The following is a 15,338-nucleotide window of genomic DNA, read 5'->3' on the forward strand; positions in this document are numbered from 1 at the left end:
CGACAAATATATAATCGTAAGATATCCCTCCGCCTTGGCTTTAACTTCCTCTGATCGGAGGTATTTTTGCAACTGCCAAATCCGAAACTGGGAAATCACAGTGAACTATTTGGTTATAAACGTAGAGAATGATTAAATAAAGTAATCACTTTGAAACAAATGTAAACGTTAGGTCAATTGATACCTTTAATCAATTCACCAAAACCGGGTTCACTGAAACGGGAACAAGCGTAAAATGATGGGCGTCATTTAGGCTCAATTAGTATGTAAATAGCTTGACGTAGTCCGCCATTTTGGAGTCACTGTTTTATTAGTTGCATTAATTTGTATGGCGCTAGAGAGGAGCTGAGTCGGCGCGCCATCTAGCACTGTGAACGATTCGGCGGAAGGGTCTCATTAGAGCTGCACAATGTGCGTGATCTGGTAGCTGCTGCTGCTGCAGGAGGAAGGACCGCTACTCTAGCCTCGGTACCTTTCAGTTTCGCCTTAAAATTGTATCGACCGGTTCCGTCACGCAGTTAACATCGATAGAAGTCTTTATCTAAGGTCTTCTTTAACATAAATTTCGAGGTGTTGGCCTCTGTTCGAAGAGAAGAATTGCCGTTTTAATCGAGTATAGTACGATTTCACTGACAGCAGCACAAGCACAACAATGGCTCTGAAAAGAATTCATAAGGTAAGAAGGAAGTCCTCGAGCTGCGGTAGCTAGGCCCCTCCATTTCGCACTTCAGTATTATGATCGCGTCTGTTTAAGTGTTGGTTACGATGTCCGTGTGATTTATTTATCTGTTCACGTATAATACCAGATTTTATACGGCCGTACGTTGGGTGGCTACACCGGCAAGCAGTCGAGAGTAATGACTGTTCGATGTTTTAGCCCAACGTTGGGCCTGTGGCTAGGCTACGTTGCTAAGCGGCAAAGCTTGTCTTTACGCAAGCCCTTCATCGAGTTTATAATGTTATGTTTCGTCTTGTGGTTTCCCTACCGACCTGTGTTTATTTAAGTACAATAGTCAAACGTTTCTGGTTATAATCTGATGAGGGAAGTAAATAATATTTACAGTGAAACGTCAAAGTAGTTAAGATAAAGGATTACTTTCTAGCTAGCTGGGCTAGCTAGTTCGAAGTAACGTGTTAGCGATTAGCCGCAGTCACTTAGTGAGCTAGCGTTAGTTAGCTAGCTTGCTAAGATACGATAGGTATATTTGTAAAATATGGCCCACGTTAAAGATGCTTAAACACTGGTGAACTCTATGTAGTAGCCAATTGGTTAATGTTACTAAATTTACTTGCTCACAGAAATAGAAGCCATCGTTATAAATCCGAGTAAACTGGAAGATTGCAGTTTATTTTTAATCTGGCAGCTAGCAGCGCATTTGCTTATCACTACGGCAAGATAGCTGGCGAGATCTACGAGAGCTAACAGCAGCTACCTCTACATGGTGAAACGTTAGCTCGTTAACGTTAAGCCATTGATGTTTCAGTATTTTTTTGACTCCTTAGCTGGCAAGCGATGTTCTCTAAACGAAATTTAAAGGATGTGGAAGACCCCTTTATTGCCTCTAGCATTCCCTTGATCATGGTAGCTAGCCATCTACCTTGCTAACTAGCTAGCTAACATTACTCAAATTTCTCACGAGTCAACCTGAATCTTACGTTATTATTTAGTGTCGAAGGCGGTGGCATATTTATGTAAGATCGAAAGGAGCTTGAAGTTTAGTCACATTGAATTTCAGGCGAGCTAAATTTATAATCCGTCACTTTTACCAGCGTAGATAAGTTAATTTATAACTCTCAGCTAATGGTTATATAATTTAAATATAGTAAATTGTTATCTTAGCATTGTCAGTAACAGTTTGGTTATTAGGTAGCTAGCTAGGCTTAGCTATTTTATTCCACGCTTCTAGTCCTGTTTATTTTTCCTAACCTTTGTGGTTTTTGCTTTCGGTTAGTTTGAAATAGGTATTTGTTGCCATGTCCCGTTTCCTTGTTGGTTTCTCTAAGATCTTTGAGCTCAAAATAAGTTGAGTTGCACTGCAGTTCTTTGATATTAGGGCTGCCTACGTTTTGTGCTTTATGATCATGATGGCAAGGCTACAGTGAGTCGTTGGCATTAGTTTTCTAATGCATCTCCTTGGGCACAACCACGCATGTAGCGTTGTCCTTTTAGTTATGGCCTACAATTTATGGAGCTCAAAGCTATTATTTCTCTATTGCAGGAGCTTCATGATTTGGGCCGTGACCCACCTGCCCAGTGCTCAGCAGGGCCAGTAGGGGATGACAGTAAGTAACGGCTCTAAATGAAGCTGGATTTAATGTTGCTTTGCAGTTAACATGAGGACCAAGAGGCAAACAAACTATAACCTTGATTATGGCTCAAAGGTCAATATGAAAAATAAATGAGATTTGTGCAATGTGCTTGTGGTAAATAAGTTATCACACTGTTTTATGTCATAAAAAGCAGTTTGTTCCTGGAATTCCATCATGACTTTATATGCCTAAGATTTCACGTGTTTCCTATCATATGCCAAGTTGTTGGAAATTGGTTGAGGAATTCTGACACGACCAGCCTGTGCTGCCGTTGTATGTCGAACATAAGCTTGGACAGGCATTCTTAACCCTGTTGAAAGCCATAACCAGCAGACCAAGGTAAAGCGAGGAGGGTGGGTTAGCAGGTTGCCTGTTTCGGTTTGAGGTTGTCCTTAATTGCGGCTGAAATTTTGTTCAGATCTGCTCAGGAATACTTCAAGATGGCAATCTAACCCTTATCTCCGATATTGCAATATATGCATTAATGTGGCAGATTACATGCTGATTAGATATTTTAACAATCTATCCCTGAAAAGCAATATTTCATTTAATGTTTTTGTTAAACTGGCTTCACTGTAAGGTGACATGAGTGTGGCTGCTGGTTATGCCATTAACAGTGACAAAACACCATAATACAAGACCGTCAGGTGCTGCTCTCTCGGTTTTGAGTACTCTTGTTTTGATACTGGCTGCTGGTTGCGGTTTAGTTGTATTTGAGAGGACTACAAAATTCCATTTTCCATTATGAACCTCTGTGGTGAAACTTGCATATTGATGATGAAATGATTAAAGGCATATTAATAGTTATACAAAAATAAAAGGTTCCATAATAGTGACTGCACTGTCCCTCCCCCATATAATTGTCCTAATAAATGTTTGTAATCCAAAGAAAATTGAGAATTAACCAACACATTCATTCTTTTAAATTATCATTTGAATTCACATAGTATTGTTTTCTCGTTTGTTTCTTGCAGTGTTTCACTGGCAGGCAACAATAATGGGACCAGTAAGTCCTGCCCTCCCACTCCAGGCTCTCTGCTTTAATGGGCTCCTCATTGGGTCCCCACCTTGCCTTTAAGCAACACTTCTGAATATGTTCCTTAAACTAAATTTAAGAGCATTGTGGTATACCAATAATGAATAGCTTTTTTTTTTTTTTTTTTTTTTTTTTTTTTTTTTTTTGCTTAAATTACAACCTACAAGTTTGTTTAGTTGTTACTTTTTCTTCTCTTTCCACAGAATGACAGTCCTTACCAGGGTGGGGTGTTCTTCTTGACCATACACTTTCCCACAGATTACCCCTTCAAACCGCCAAAGGTCAGGTCAATTTCAGTCATCCGCCTTCTTTTCCTTTAAGGTGAACTTTTTATTAGGTTTTAGAAGTGTTACAAAGAATATAAAGAGTAACTTACCATCATACAATCACAGTTATGACTGATACAGGTGGGAGCTGGGGGGTTAGGGTAGAGTTTTAACTTTTTTATTAGTTAAGCAGTGGAAATGACTGTTGCAATGATCTCTTGTCCCACATGTGCTTCTGTGACTGGGTGGGACATGTATCCGTTAGAACATGTATCTTCTAGTGTACAACACTGCCGACCTGTTCTGGATCCTAAATTCTGTTTGTGTCCAAGTTGACCAGTTCTGTGCACCTATGAATTATGGATGGTGCACTCTTATGGTCAAGCAATAAAGCGGTTAGTGTTCGGCTGGCCTCTGGACGATCCAGACCGGTCAATGTAGACGGCACCCCCAAAAATCCTCCCAACTGGACATCAGACCATAAGACCTGCATTCCCATATCATGTGCATCAGACTACCTGGCTCCTTTTATACATCAGCATGTGAGCCTGTCTAGTATGCCGACAATACTAGATTGAGTCCAATACACTCCTGTTCATGACTAACTTGAATTATCTCTATCCTAAGATTTATTGACATATCGGGGAGCTTCAGAGTCTTGTTCTGCTCTGTATTAAGGCCAAATTCCCAGGTTGTCTTGAGAGGACTCTTTGTATTGTTAATGGATGCATTTAAGGTAGCACAGTACTTAGTTGACTCCTGGCCTTTACTTAAATGTTCCAGAGTCCACTGAAGTACCTTAAGGGGACATGATGCCGACGGTCCGCTATAGACTTCTTAACTGAAGGCTATCTCCCAAATTTGTTTTGAAGTAGATTAAACGTTCTTAAAACGGCCATGCTATACAAATCGGCAAGTGTCCAAATGCCTCTTTGATACCATTCTTTCCCCAAAGCAGGGGATTTGCCCGTTCTATCAGTGTGCTCAGGTACAGGTTTGAAGTGCAGTGGTCTTCATCCATTGCAGATGTGACACAGTAGGGTGGCTTTTCAATCCAGGCCTTAGCTTCTCTGCATTAGTGAATAGGAATAGGAGGGACAGGGCTGCAGAGAGATGCATCTAGATCCAGCCGGGGCTGCCTTCTAGCGGGATAATCCAGAGTTCTGTGTGTTGGAGACACAAAGTGTAATGATGAAGCGGCAGATTAGGAAAGCGCCCCCCACCCCACCAAATTGGTTTGGTGATATGGTCACATTAGTGTAATGACTGTTTCCAAGGAAATTTTTAATAATAAAAAAAAAAATTCCAGTTTTAAATAAAGATATTTTTCCATGTGTTACTCTTTTAGGTTGCATTCACCACAAGAATCTACCACCCAAATATTAACAGCAATGGCAGCATCTGTCTGGACATTCTACGGTCTCAGTGGTCACCTGCCCTCACCATCTCCAAAGGTAAACTCCCATCAATCACAGAATCGTTTAAACCCCCCTCCCCCTAGCATGCTAAACACAGGCAGATGTGTGGTGAAGACCGCATCAGTGGTGGTCATGCTGAAGGCCTGTAATGTTCATGAATTGAGCAGTGGGCTTATCCACAGAAGAGTTGTAGTGAGTGCAGGGTTTTTTCCTTCTAAGAATAACATGGCTATCTGACATTTTACAAGGCACACTGATTGAAACGTCATGTGCATCATTGGTTGTATTATATATACTATAGCTGTAATACTGGTTCTAAAGTTGTTGTTGATAGTCACTCTTTTAAGTACAAACTTATTTGTTTCCTGGTGTGAAATGAAAATTGGCAGAGTGCCTGAAATCCAGGTAAGAAGCATCAAGGACAATAAGAAAACAAAAAGCAGTACCCATTTGGAATAGTTCCTCTCTGTATTAACACCGAAGCCACTATGTTGTCTTAACACTTAATCACCTTGGCAGTGAGGCCATGAATAACACTAGGAAGGCATAGTTTTTCATCGGTTAATTGAATTTGCCTAACCTGTAATGTACACATGCTGTTGACTGCCTTGCTGTTGTGAATGGCCGAGGCATGTGCAGCAGCTGAAGGTCAGTTTTCCTTGGATTGAATAAACACGCAAGGTTTTAAACTTGAATACACTGCAGTGTAATCAGCATAACATCTGAAACATCAGCTTGACTGGTAGACTGGTCATCAGTCAGACCATGCTGAGGCAAACAGAAAATATTAAACGTGAACTGTAACCATGGACCAGTAACGCTTACTGATGAAAATGACTGCGAGTGTATTTCTGTTAACGCTACTGCCAAAACTGTAGCAAGACACCATGAGCCTCTATCCTTACCAGAACTTGACACCTCATTAAATTTGGAATAAAGGATTTCTGGTTCTGGATCATTAAGCTAAATAAAGTGTGCAAGAGATGGGTTGCTTTAAACACACATTCCTAAGCAGAAGTCAGATTCAACACCATAAGGCATCAACACTCGTGTAAATGGCAGCGTCTGATTTTGCTGGCGCTCATCTTTACCAGAGTGTATCCTCCTTTCTTCCGCAGTACTCTTGTCTATCTGCTCTCTGCTGTGTGACCCCAATCCGGACGATCCCTTAGTACCTGAGATCGCCCGCATCTACAAGACTGACAGGGAAAAGTGAGTGGCCCAGTGCACTACACTACACCCCTTCATAAAATATTGCTTCTTCTGGTACTTGCGCTTTGATTTGGATGTTTAATGTAGTTCTTGCCTCAAATTGCTTCTCTGGATGGGGGTTTTAATGTTATTCACACATGCATACATGCGTGGAGCCCATACCTCGCTCAATAAGTGTAATGGTTGTGATTTAGGCTGGAGTGGGAAATAGGTTTTTTTGGGGGGGACAGGGTGTGTGTGTGTGTGTGTGGAGTCACAAAACAATATGGTATATAAATTCTAAACAGTAGGTGAGGAGAGTATATACTTGCTCTTCTTCCGTTTGCTCTACTGAGGTTGTTGTAATTGGTGTTTCAGTATCATTTTTTTTTTTGCTAGTTTCCACCAGACATGGCCACCACAGGAGTGCACCTTCTTCCTTCAGTTCTGTCTAAGGACCGTACACTTGTCTGTGTGTGCACGCACACAGTAATGTTTTCTTACTGCATTTTGCTGATTACAGTCCAGAAATTTCAGACATTTTACTTCATTTTATATCAGACTGTAAATAGTTTATTCAAAGTTTTATTTAAAAAAAAAAACAAACTTCATATTCACAATATGAGCACTGAACATTTTTTAGTGATTTTTAAATTGGTCTAAATTGGTCATCCACTGAGCATATATTTCTGAATTTCTGAATGCTATGATTTGTGAGCATAAAACCTTTTGTCAATTTTATTAAGCCTGAGTATTTATTACTATTAAGATTTGCATATGTGGCTGCTGTTGAAGTATTGTTACACTGGCATTGAAGCCACTTAGACACTAGGTTGAATGCTATTGGCCAGATGTTCTTTGCCTCTGGTCTCAATTAGGATGTGTGGGTTTAGTGGCATTAAAGAAATGACTGCTTACTGAAATTCACAAGATGAGTGTGGTTGAATTGAGAAAAGAAAATGTGGTTAAATGTGCGAGTGCGAACTTTAGGAAGCATCTTGGGTAGGCCAGTTTCTGTCTCCCTCCTGGGAAGTAAACGTTAACATTTGAAGACTGCAGAATTCCCCAGCAGAAAGAATGCATTGCTAGTCCAGAGTGACTACTTGCACTGAAACTGGCGTGTGAAGTTTTCAAAAACATTTGTTTGTCCTTGAAACGAATGTCTCTTCTTCATTAACCTAAAGATTAACAGATAGTCACTGAATTATTTATCCAGGTTGAATCAAATGTTTTGTGTATTTTGACACTAATTTCTTAGTATTTGTAAAGATTTGGCAGAGTTTCCAGCAAAAACTGAATGTTTTTATTCTTGCCTGTTGTAAAACTTGCTTTTTGTTGGTTTGAGCAGAAAAGAAATCAGTTTGCTAAGAATAGCATGGCAGGTATGTCCAGTGTTAATCCAGCCTAATAAACATTTGATAGTTAAAGGCTGTCGAGCTGTTTTACTGAGGTTGGGGTGCTTTCTTTACCTTGTGTAGCATTTAAGATGTACAGCCTTCATATTCTCATTCTGTCTCTCTCTCCCTCTCTCCCCCCTCAGGTACAACAGAATAGCTCGGGAATGGACACAAAAGTATGCAATGTAGTTTTGGAGTTAGAATCATGGCGGGAAAAATTTACACCTCTCCATCTTAAGGTTAGGGGAGATTGAAAGTTTAAGAGATAAAAAAAAAAAAAAAACTTAAGAAAAAAGATCTTGTTGGTTTCCATTGGAGTGCTTTCTTTAAGCCACGCCTCCCCTCACCAGAGCACCTCCCCTCACCCTACAATCTCCCCCACCCCACCACCCCAGTAGCCATGGTGTACATACTTTCAAACTGCAGCTGTAGTCCAACTCCAGCTGTTTCCCCTAGTATCCAACATCACTGACCCCACCCCTCAAAAAAGACAAAAACAACAAACAAAAAACCCCAAACAAAATAGCCCACACTTCTGCTTCATGTCTCTTGCTTTACCGTCTCCGCAGTTATGGCAACGTGCCCGCTGCTTAGGGTCGGTCAGTCTGAATTTTTGCAGTAGAAAATGTTCATGACTCTAAAACCATTCCTTGTTTTTAAGCACTGGGGAGGGGAGGGGGGGTCTTTTTTTTATTATTTTAATTTTTTTTTCCTTTTTGTGATATAGTGGAGATTTGAGGGATACACTCTTTACTTTTTCCAATGATTTCCAATTCCTGGGCTTCCAACTGTATCTTGGATCAGGAAAAGGGTTTCTTGTTTTTGTTTCTTTTCATTTGGCAGAGGAGAGAGGGTACATGCTGGCTTTTTTTTGTATAAAATCTATAAGGTATTCTTTTAAAAATCATAGCAGGTTATTAATGAGAAAATGTTGGACCTCTGTGTCCTCTTTTCTGGCTGATTCTAAAGGACTTCATTACAATGAATATTATTGCCTCCCTCCCTGCCCCCCCTTTGCCATAACAAGACTTTCTCTGCCCCTTCCCTTACCCACGACCACCTTCACATCCACTCACTTCTGGAGGGTTTTGGACCAGTTACTTAAAGCAATCTCAGTTAAGCACCTGTTTTCTGAATTATTTCTTGATTCTTCCACCGCTGTTCTGTAACTTAGTTTCGTTTTAGCTGCAGTTTTGTTTTGTTTTGTTTTTTTGTTTTATTTTTTTCCCTCCCCTCTGCTCTTGTTGAATTAGATGCTAACATGGCTGAGACAGACTCGATTGGGTCCCTGGGTGAGAGGACACAAACTCCTCACAGACAAACTTCTGTATATTTAATTTCCTGACAGGCTCGTTGAGCTTTGTGTGTTGATTAAAACTGTGTAATAAAATGATTACTAAAGTCTGATCCTGGTATGCAATTAAGACCCCCCCCCCCCATTTGTAAATGGTCACAGTTATAACAAAAATCTTAACTTTTGTTATTCTGGGGAAATAAACTTTGTTCTAGACATGGTTACTGGGTACACTACAAACATCCATGTAAGACCATGAACCATTGCTGCAACATGGAATGATTTATAATGTCTAAAGCAAAGGATTAATATTTGGTTCTATTTTAAATGTTACCATAATATTCTGCAGTTTTGTTAATGTATGCTCAATAATCTGGACGGGGGGGAACGGTCCATTAACGTGTGCAGTCAAAGCATCACCACTGCTGTTCAGCTCACTGAACTACAAAGGAATAAATTTGTCATTTCACAATACAGATCACTTTATGTACATTTGATTAACAATCATTTTTATCAATCTCATTGCTTTTATAATCATTCAGTGATTAGACTTGAGGCATTTCTTACACTGCTAGCAATGAAGGATTCCTTTTAATGTACTATAGAACTGTCCACCAATTAAATACCAAGTTGAAGGTTTAATTTTAAATTTCATCTCTAATCTTTAATGAACTCTGAAGGGTCTGTGGCTATTGTGTACCTGTTTGTTCATCATATGCCAGGTTTGATTGGTCTTGTCTGTTTTTGTAATTGTTGCCCATACTGTACATGTTAATTGTTCCTATTTCACAAGCATTTAAAGATGAATCAGACCAGGTTTCAGGGTGTCAACAGCAGATAATTCATAGGTAGTTTACTAATCCTGGTCTATTTACTGATTTCAAAAACAATTTTACACTTGATCTGTGTCCTACTGATTATTCTAACCTTTTCCGAGCTTTAGCAGGGGAAGCACTAGTGTAGCGCGGCCCTCCTGTACTTGAACTTAAGGATACAGGATCAGGGGACTTCAACTAAGGTGCCTTGGGTAAGGAAGGATATGATCTTGCCACGGCGTCTGTTCATATACTAATCGAGTGAGCTCAGGTCATTGGTTAGCTCTGCTATGACGTGTAGTATGAGCTCTTAGGTCATTGGTTAACGCTGCTATGACGTATTCGCGTTCAGTCCGTCGGACTTGACCTTGTGGAAACCCAACTTCGTAGCTAAATCTCGACACCTTCGGACAAGATGCCTTTACGAATATCAGGACTTTCAGCAACGCCAGTGTCTGGATGCCGGCTCTCTAAAGGTAATCAATTTTTTAAAATTCAGTTCATAACTGCGCAGCCTACTGCTAGATCGAGCATAACGTTAGGAGGATAGCTATTTATGGCTAGCTGGCTATAATATTTAACAATTAGCCGGTTTTTAGAGCGCACAGCCTATATCATATATCTAGAGCTTTATTTACTAAGTGTCATTTTGATCAACACTACATCGAAATATGCCTTCCGCTTTGCTATGCTGTCAGCCCTCACCGTATGTAACTAGTCAATTGACATGAGAGTCAGAAAATATTTTTTCTTGTAACTAGTTAAATAGCTACAAGTAGCACAAAGAGACATACTTTGCTGCAGGCCTGAATCTGTATTTTATGGAGCTGGCAGTTAGCTATCCTCGAGATGTATTTGATAACGAAGTTTTAGAAGCAAGTATGTAACATGAAAACCAACGTCATAGGGTGTCACCGCTCACAAGCAGCGTCATATGAGGTCACGGCGCATAATCAGACACCTGGGCCATTTAAGTCTAACACCAAATGCACAAATCTAGCATGACAACACAGGCCAGCGAGAAATGGTAGAGAGCATCAAATTAAACACTCTGTTAAGATTATCTTTACACTACAGTTCTTTTAGGAAACTGGATCCTGTGATGTTAGTCCTGTCATGTGATCTCACTTTTGTTACATAAAGGAAACATGCCTGTCTGATAATAATTTAAAAAAACAAAACAAAAAAAACAAACAATGCTCTGATAATTTGGCTGATTCAGTGGGTCAAGGGTTTGATACCCGATAATGGCTACGGCTACTGCGCTGTAGCATGTAGATAATAATATAAGAAAAAATAAAAGGACATTGTAATTAGGAACTGATAAAGGTGTCTCGAGGACCAACATCGCAATATTCTTCTTATAGTACTACTGCTATAATAATTAGTAGTAGTTGTTGTTGTTGTTGTGTTAGTAGTTGTAGTAGTATTAGTAGACGCTTTATTGTTGTTGGGTTTCTGTTAAGAGCAGAATGAGTGGCTCTCCTGGTGTGTGCGTTTACAGACCACCTCACCCTCGTCGTTCCTGTTGCAGTGGCGGCAGTCGTGGGGACGTATTTGATCAGCAGGTACTACAGCAGAGCGAGCTGTTCCAAGGGAAAGGTGAACCTGGAGCAGAGCAAAGACACTGCCAAGGTGGTGCACAGCTTCGACATGGAGGACATTGGCAAGAAGGCTGTCTACTGCCGCTGCTGGAGGTCCAAGAAGGTCAGCTGTGTAGTGGGAGAGCATTCTGGGCATTGTAGTGTGAAGGAGACTTACTGCTGTGTGGGTTATGATGGTGCTGAGCAATCAGGGTGGTACTCAGATAAGGTAGAAGAGGATCGATGTGAATTATTATTATTATTATTATTATTATTATTGCATATTTTTAAATTGTTTAAAATTTGATTGAGGAGGTCGTAATGTGCACAAGACTTAAAGTAACTGGTTTTTGTTTACTTTTGGAATTTAATTATTGTCATTCTTGTTTTTGTTTGTTATACCAGTTCCATATTAGTTTAACTAAATGTTCACTTGTGGTTTATACTTAAATCTCTACAGCTTCTTCCCAAATGATCATCAAACATGATTACACAACACTAGGGTCCACATGACACTGTAGTGCTTTGTCTGGGTTTGGGTTCTGACAGTATTGTCGATTATTTTCTCGACAGTTCCCCTACTGCGATGGTGCCCACACCAAGCACAACGAGGAGACGGGGGACAACGTGGGTCCTCTGATCATCAAGAGGAGAGATGCTTAGCCTAGACGTGCTGAGCAAAGTCCTATGCGTTTGATTACAGCCACGTCTACAGTCTGATTTCATCACGGTTTCCTTCCCAATACTGCACAGAGCGAACGTCAGTCAGAAACAGTGTTTATCATTCCCGCTGCAGTTATAAGTCGTACGGTTTATAAAGCGTCATGACATCCATTTTGCACGTTGGCTGTTCTGCATCAGTGAGCTTTTACATCACCTTATTCTGACCCACACCACAGACGGAGCACATGCAGATGTACAGGTTGTGTTTTCTGTTTTTGTGGAGATGTTTCTTGTGCTGTCTGTCTTTTCTCTCGCTCTTTCAAAATGAACATTTCCAGCCCAAAATGTCAGCACTCCTACATGCATTACAGAACACGAATGAACATTTCAATCTCACATCTCGGAAACCACGTAAACTCCAAGACGCCTGCTGTAGAATTTTTAAATATTCAAGTCCATTTGTACGTGACTCATGTCAGTGTTAAAGGATCTGAGGGCAGGATAGGAGTCAAACAGCAGTAGATTGTAATAAACAAATTGCAGTCATTTAAATAGAGTTACTGGTGATCTCAGTTTAGGATTTAGGAATTCAAATCCAGTACTTGAATTCTGTTTCTGGTCCTGGATTTTGTAATCAATAGTAGATAACGGAACAGTCAATGTAACTGATTTGCTATTTTACCATCAACTAAACTATAGGCAAAGGCAGGATGGAACTTGGAAAGCTGTGAATACTTAGAACTACCTGTTCTATGACTACAAAATCCACAAACAGATTTCACTACATTTGAGGGGTCGTGTATGAACACCTCCAGGGCTTCTTTTTGGTCCATCCCAACTCCCAGCCATAGTCATGTGTGAAAAAGCCACAATGTAAATGCTACTCCCATCTGTAACGCCATTTGGACCGAACAACTGTGCCTGTAAATGGTGATGTGAATCTTCCTGTGTGAGTGAATAAATATTTTGAATAAACTTTGTTAAAAGTAGCTTTCTGTGTATGTTTTTTTATTTTATTTTTTACTTTCTGTTGATGAGCCTTTGGCTGGCTCAGTGAAAGGGCTATATATGGCCTGCAGTGTGTGTGGGTTTTAAAACAGGCTTTCATGAAGTCTCAGAAATCAACAGTCATCCTGTTGACTCCCTGACTCTTGTCACTTGTGGTGTTTGCTTAGTGAATAAGAGATTATTCAAATATGGATAGCAGAAGCACAATTAGCACATTCTGAAATATCTTGCAGTAAGTACTGAACTGGGATAAGGTGCTTTGAAATGTAGACAGGTAGTATTTTCCTGTTGCTCTAAGGTTAGTTCTGTTGTGCTGTAAATACAGTGGCATGGGTAAGGAAATCTTAGAAGGGACCACACCAATTGGTCATTTCTACCCAGGACTGCATACAGACGCCCAAGTCTGGGCCTGGAGACCTGCGGGGTTTAGGTCCAACCCTAATCTAGTACACCCGACTCTAATAAGATACTACTGAAGGACCTGATCTGGAACAGGATTGGCCACACCTGAATCTTGGGTAATTATTTTTCAATCCACTAGATGGTGGTATAACAATTTCTTTCCCATTCTTTTCACTTGATTGCTTTGATTTGCAAAGCTGAAATATCTTCCGTTTTCGTAATGTTATAGAAACGTGAATGGAGGAATTGCTTACGGTGGTCTTCTCGCCATTAGTGAGGTGGCATCACACATGCTCTGGGCCCTCCTTGTCTCTACCTTTTTTTGTTTTATCTCCCATTCAGAAATTTCAATGCCAGATTAAATGCAAAGTTGTCAAGTTTAAACACAGATGAAAGCACCTAGTGGAAACTTGGTGGAAAATGATATTGTGTAAATTACCAACAACTTAGCCAACTGGGAATCCTTTTCTCTTTCTTTCATTCAGAACTGAACACCAAATTAACTGCAGCTAGCTTAAACTTAGTGGACATGTATGTTTTGTGCGAGCTACCAAACATTACCTTAGTCAACAGACCCTGAGAATAAAGTCTGTACAGTAGAATCCGCGTACTTCACAAGAGGCCAAGAGCTAACCAACCTGTGAAAAGGTACTCCTAAAATAACCATGTCGAATAGCTCGAGGAAAACCGCTACACCTACACTGAGAGCTATGATTCACCTGTGACTATGCTGATACTGTAGTAGTCAGGAAAGCTAGCTGGCCACGGCCCCATCAAGTCACAGATAAACAGCCAGGTCCCATGATGCAGCCTTGGGGTCAGAAGACAAAGCTGCTCTTTATGTGACACACAGGAACCTCCCCGCAACTATAAAAAGAGCCAAAACATCCAGTACACGGCCGATGCCACAAAGTCGGAGAAACATTTGACTGACCCGAAGGTCCCATAGGGCAGGTGGCTAGGCTAGACTAAAGCACAAGTGTCTCTCGCTATTACACCTCCAATCTCACTCTCTGACATCATTTGGGGGGGGGGGGGGGGGTCTTCTCTGCTGTCCATCACGACCAGAGCTCGCAAAAGCTAACCTGTCTTCAAAAACCTTTCGCAGCATCTCCGAGTCCATTGCAGAGCGCAAACTCCCCAGCGGTGGCACAGGGCCTCTTCATTCTTTTTTTTTTTTCTTCCTGTTTTGTCCTGCCTGGACATTCCTCCTCCCTTTCCATAGGTGGTGCTATAATCCACCACAACCACATTGAGAGGTGAGAGGGACAGATGTGTGAGCTGTAGCCGCTGCTGTGAAATGTGTGCACCTGTGTACTTAGGAATTTGTGCTACCGCCGTGTGTTTAGGCGTTCTGATGTGTGTTTGAGAGTGTAAGCACGGAATCTCCTCTGAGTAATAAGTACATGTAAGTCACATCTAAAGTGTGTTTTGATTAGTGGCCACCATTACCAGAAACAAGCAAGTGGCTTTTTTAACAGTACCTCTGGGTTTTGTTTGAGGTTTGGGCCTGTGGGTTCTTTGGACAGAGTACTGCTGGTATGGTGGACCTCTTCTGTTATACACCCCTAATTCTTTGTAATATTGTGAAAGAAAACATCCACACATAAACAAATAAAAAACACTGAGGGGTTTAGCAGTGTGTTTGAGTAGTCATCTTTATTTCTCTAATTTATCTGCTGAACCATAGATTAAGATGTATTCATTCTCACTTGCTTGCTTTTTTTTTCTCCAGATAAATGAGACTAATGAAGATTCTTCATAATGACTTGTGAAATCTAATTATAGACTTGTGTACATCAATGCAGAATCATTGTGTGTGTGTGTGTATGTGTATGTATGTATATGTATGTATGTGTGTGTATATATATATATATATATATATATATATATATATATATAAAATAATGTATGTATGTCTTGTCTGTAGTTGTAATTATTACTGTTTCAGTGTG

The 15,338-nt window shown here is 40.4% G+C and overlaps 2 protein-coding genes across 3 annotated transcripts; both read left to right on the forward strand.

Moving 5' to 3' along the window:
• Positions 1–391: 391 nt before the first annotated feature.
• Positions 392–9,025, forward strand: ube2d2 (ubiquitin-conjugating enzyme E2D 2 (UBC4/5 homolog, yeast)). Its single transcript, XM_027017076.2, has 7 exons — positions 392–676; positions 2,220–2,283; positions 3,285–3,316; positions 3,550–3,627; positions 4,961–5,066; positions 6,149–6,242; positions 7,762–9,025. Exons 1-7 carry the CDS (start codon positions 653–655, stop codon positions 7,805–7,807), a joined length of 444 nt encoding a protein of 147 aa, XP_026872877.1. The 5' UTR covers positions 392–652; the 3' UTR covers positions 7,808–9,025.
• Positions 9,026–10,068: 1,043 nt separating this feature from the next.
• On the forward strand, positions 10,069–12,739 carry zgc:110843 (uncharacterized protein LOC541492 homolog). 2 transcript variants are annotated; one of them, XM_027017060.2, is made up of 3 exons: positions 10,069–10,203; positions 11,232–11,434; positions 11,884–12,739. In XM_027017060.2, exons 1-3 carry the CDS (start codon positions 10,143–10,145, stop codon positions 11,971–11,973), a joined length of 354 nt encoding a protein of 117 aa, XP_026872861.1. In that variant the 5' UTR covers positions 10,069–10,142; the 3' UTR covers positions 11,974–12,739. The 2 variants fall into 2 exon arrangements, with proteins under 2 accessions (XP_026872861.1, XP_026872862.1); XM_027017061.2 differs by having other exon boundaries at positions 11,262–11,434.
• Positions 12,740–15,338: the final 2,599 nt, after the last annotated feature.

Source organism: Electrophorus electricus, chromosome 2, assembly GCF_013358815.1.
Source record: "Electrophorus electricus isolate fEleEle1 chromosome 2, fEleEle1.pri, whole genome shotgun sequence".
NCBI lineage: Eukaryota > Metazoa > Chordata > Actinopteri > Gymnotiformes > Gymnotidae > Electrophorus > Electrophorus electricus.

What these genes read in the sequence shown, in the direction of transcription:
- ube2d2 (XM_027017076.2), top strand. Translation starts at nt 653, where the DNA reads ATGGCTCTGAAAAGAATTCATAAG. An exon ending in AGGCAACAATAATGGGACCA is followed by an intron (nt 3,317 to 3,549) that starts GTAAGTCCTGCC and finishes CTCTTTCCACAG; the next exon opens with AATGACAGTCCTTACCAGGG. An exon ending in TACAAGACTGACAGGGAAAA is followed by an intron (nt 6,243 to 7,761) that starts GTGAGTGGCCCA and finishes CTCCCCCCTCAG; the next exon opens with GTACAACAGAATAGCTCGGG.
- zgc:110843 (XM_027017060.2), top strand. Translation starts at nt 10,143, where the DNA reads ATGCCTTTACGAATATCAGGACTTTCAGCAACGCCAGTGTCTGGATGC. An exon ending in TGGATGCCGGCTCTCTAAAG is followed by an intron (nt 10,204 to 11,231) that starts GTAATCAATTTT and finishes GTGCGTTTACAG; the next exon opens with ACCACCTCACCCTCGTCGTT. An exon ending in GCTGCTGGAGGTCCAAGAAG is followed by an intron (nt 11,435 to 11,883) that starts GTCAGCTGTGTA and finishes TTTTCTCGACAG; the next exon opens with TTCCCCTACTGCGATGGTGC.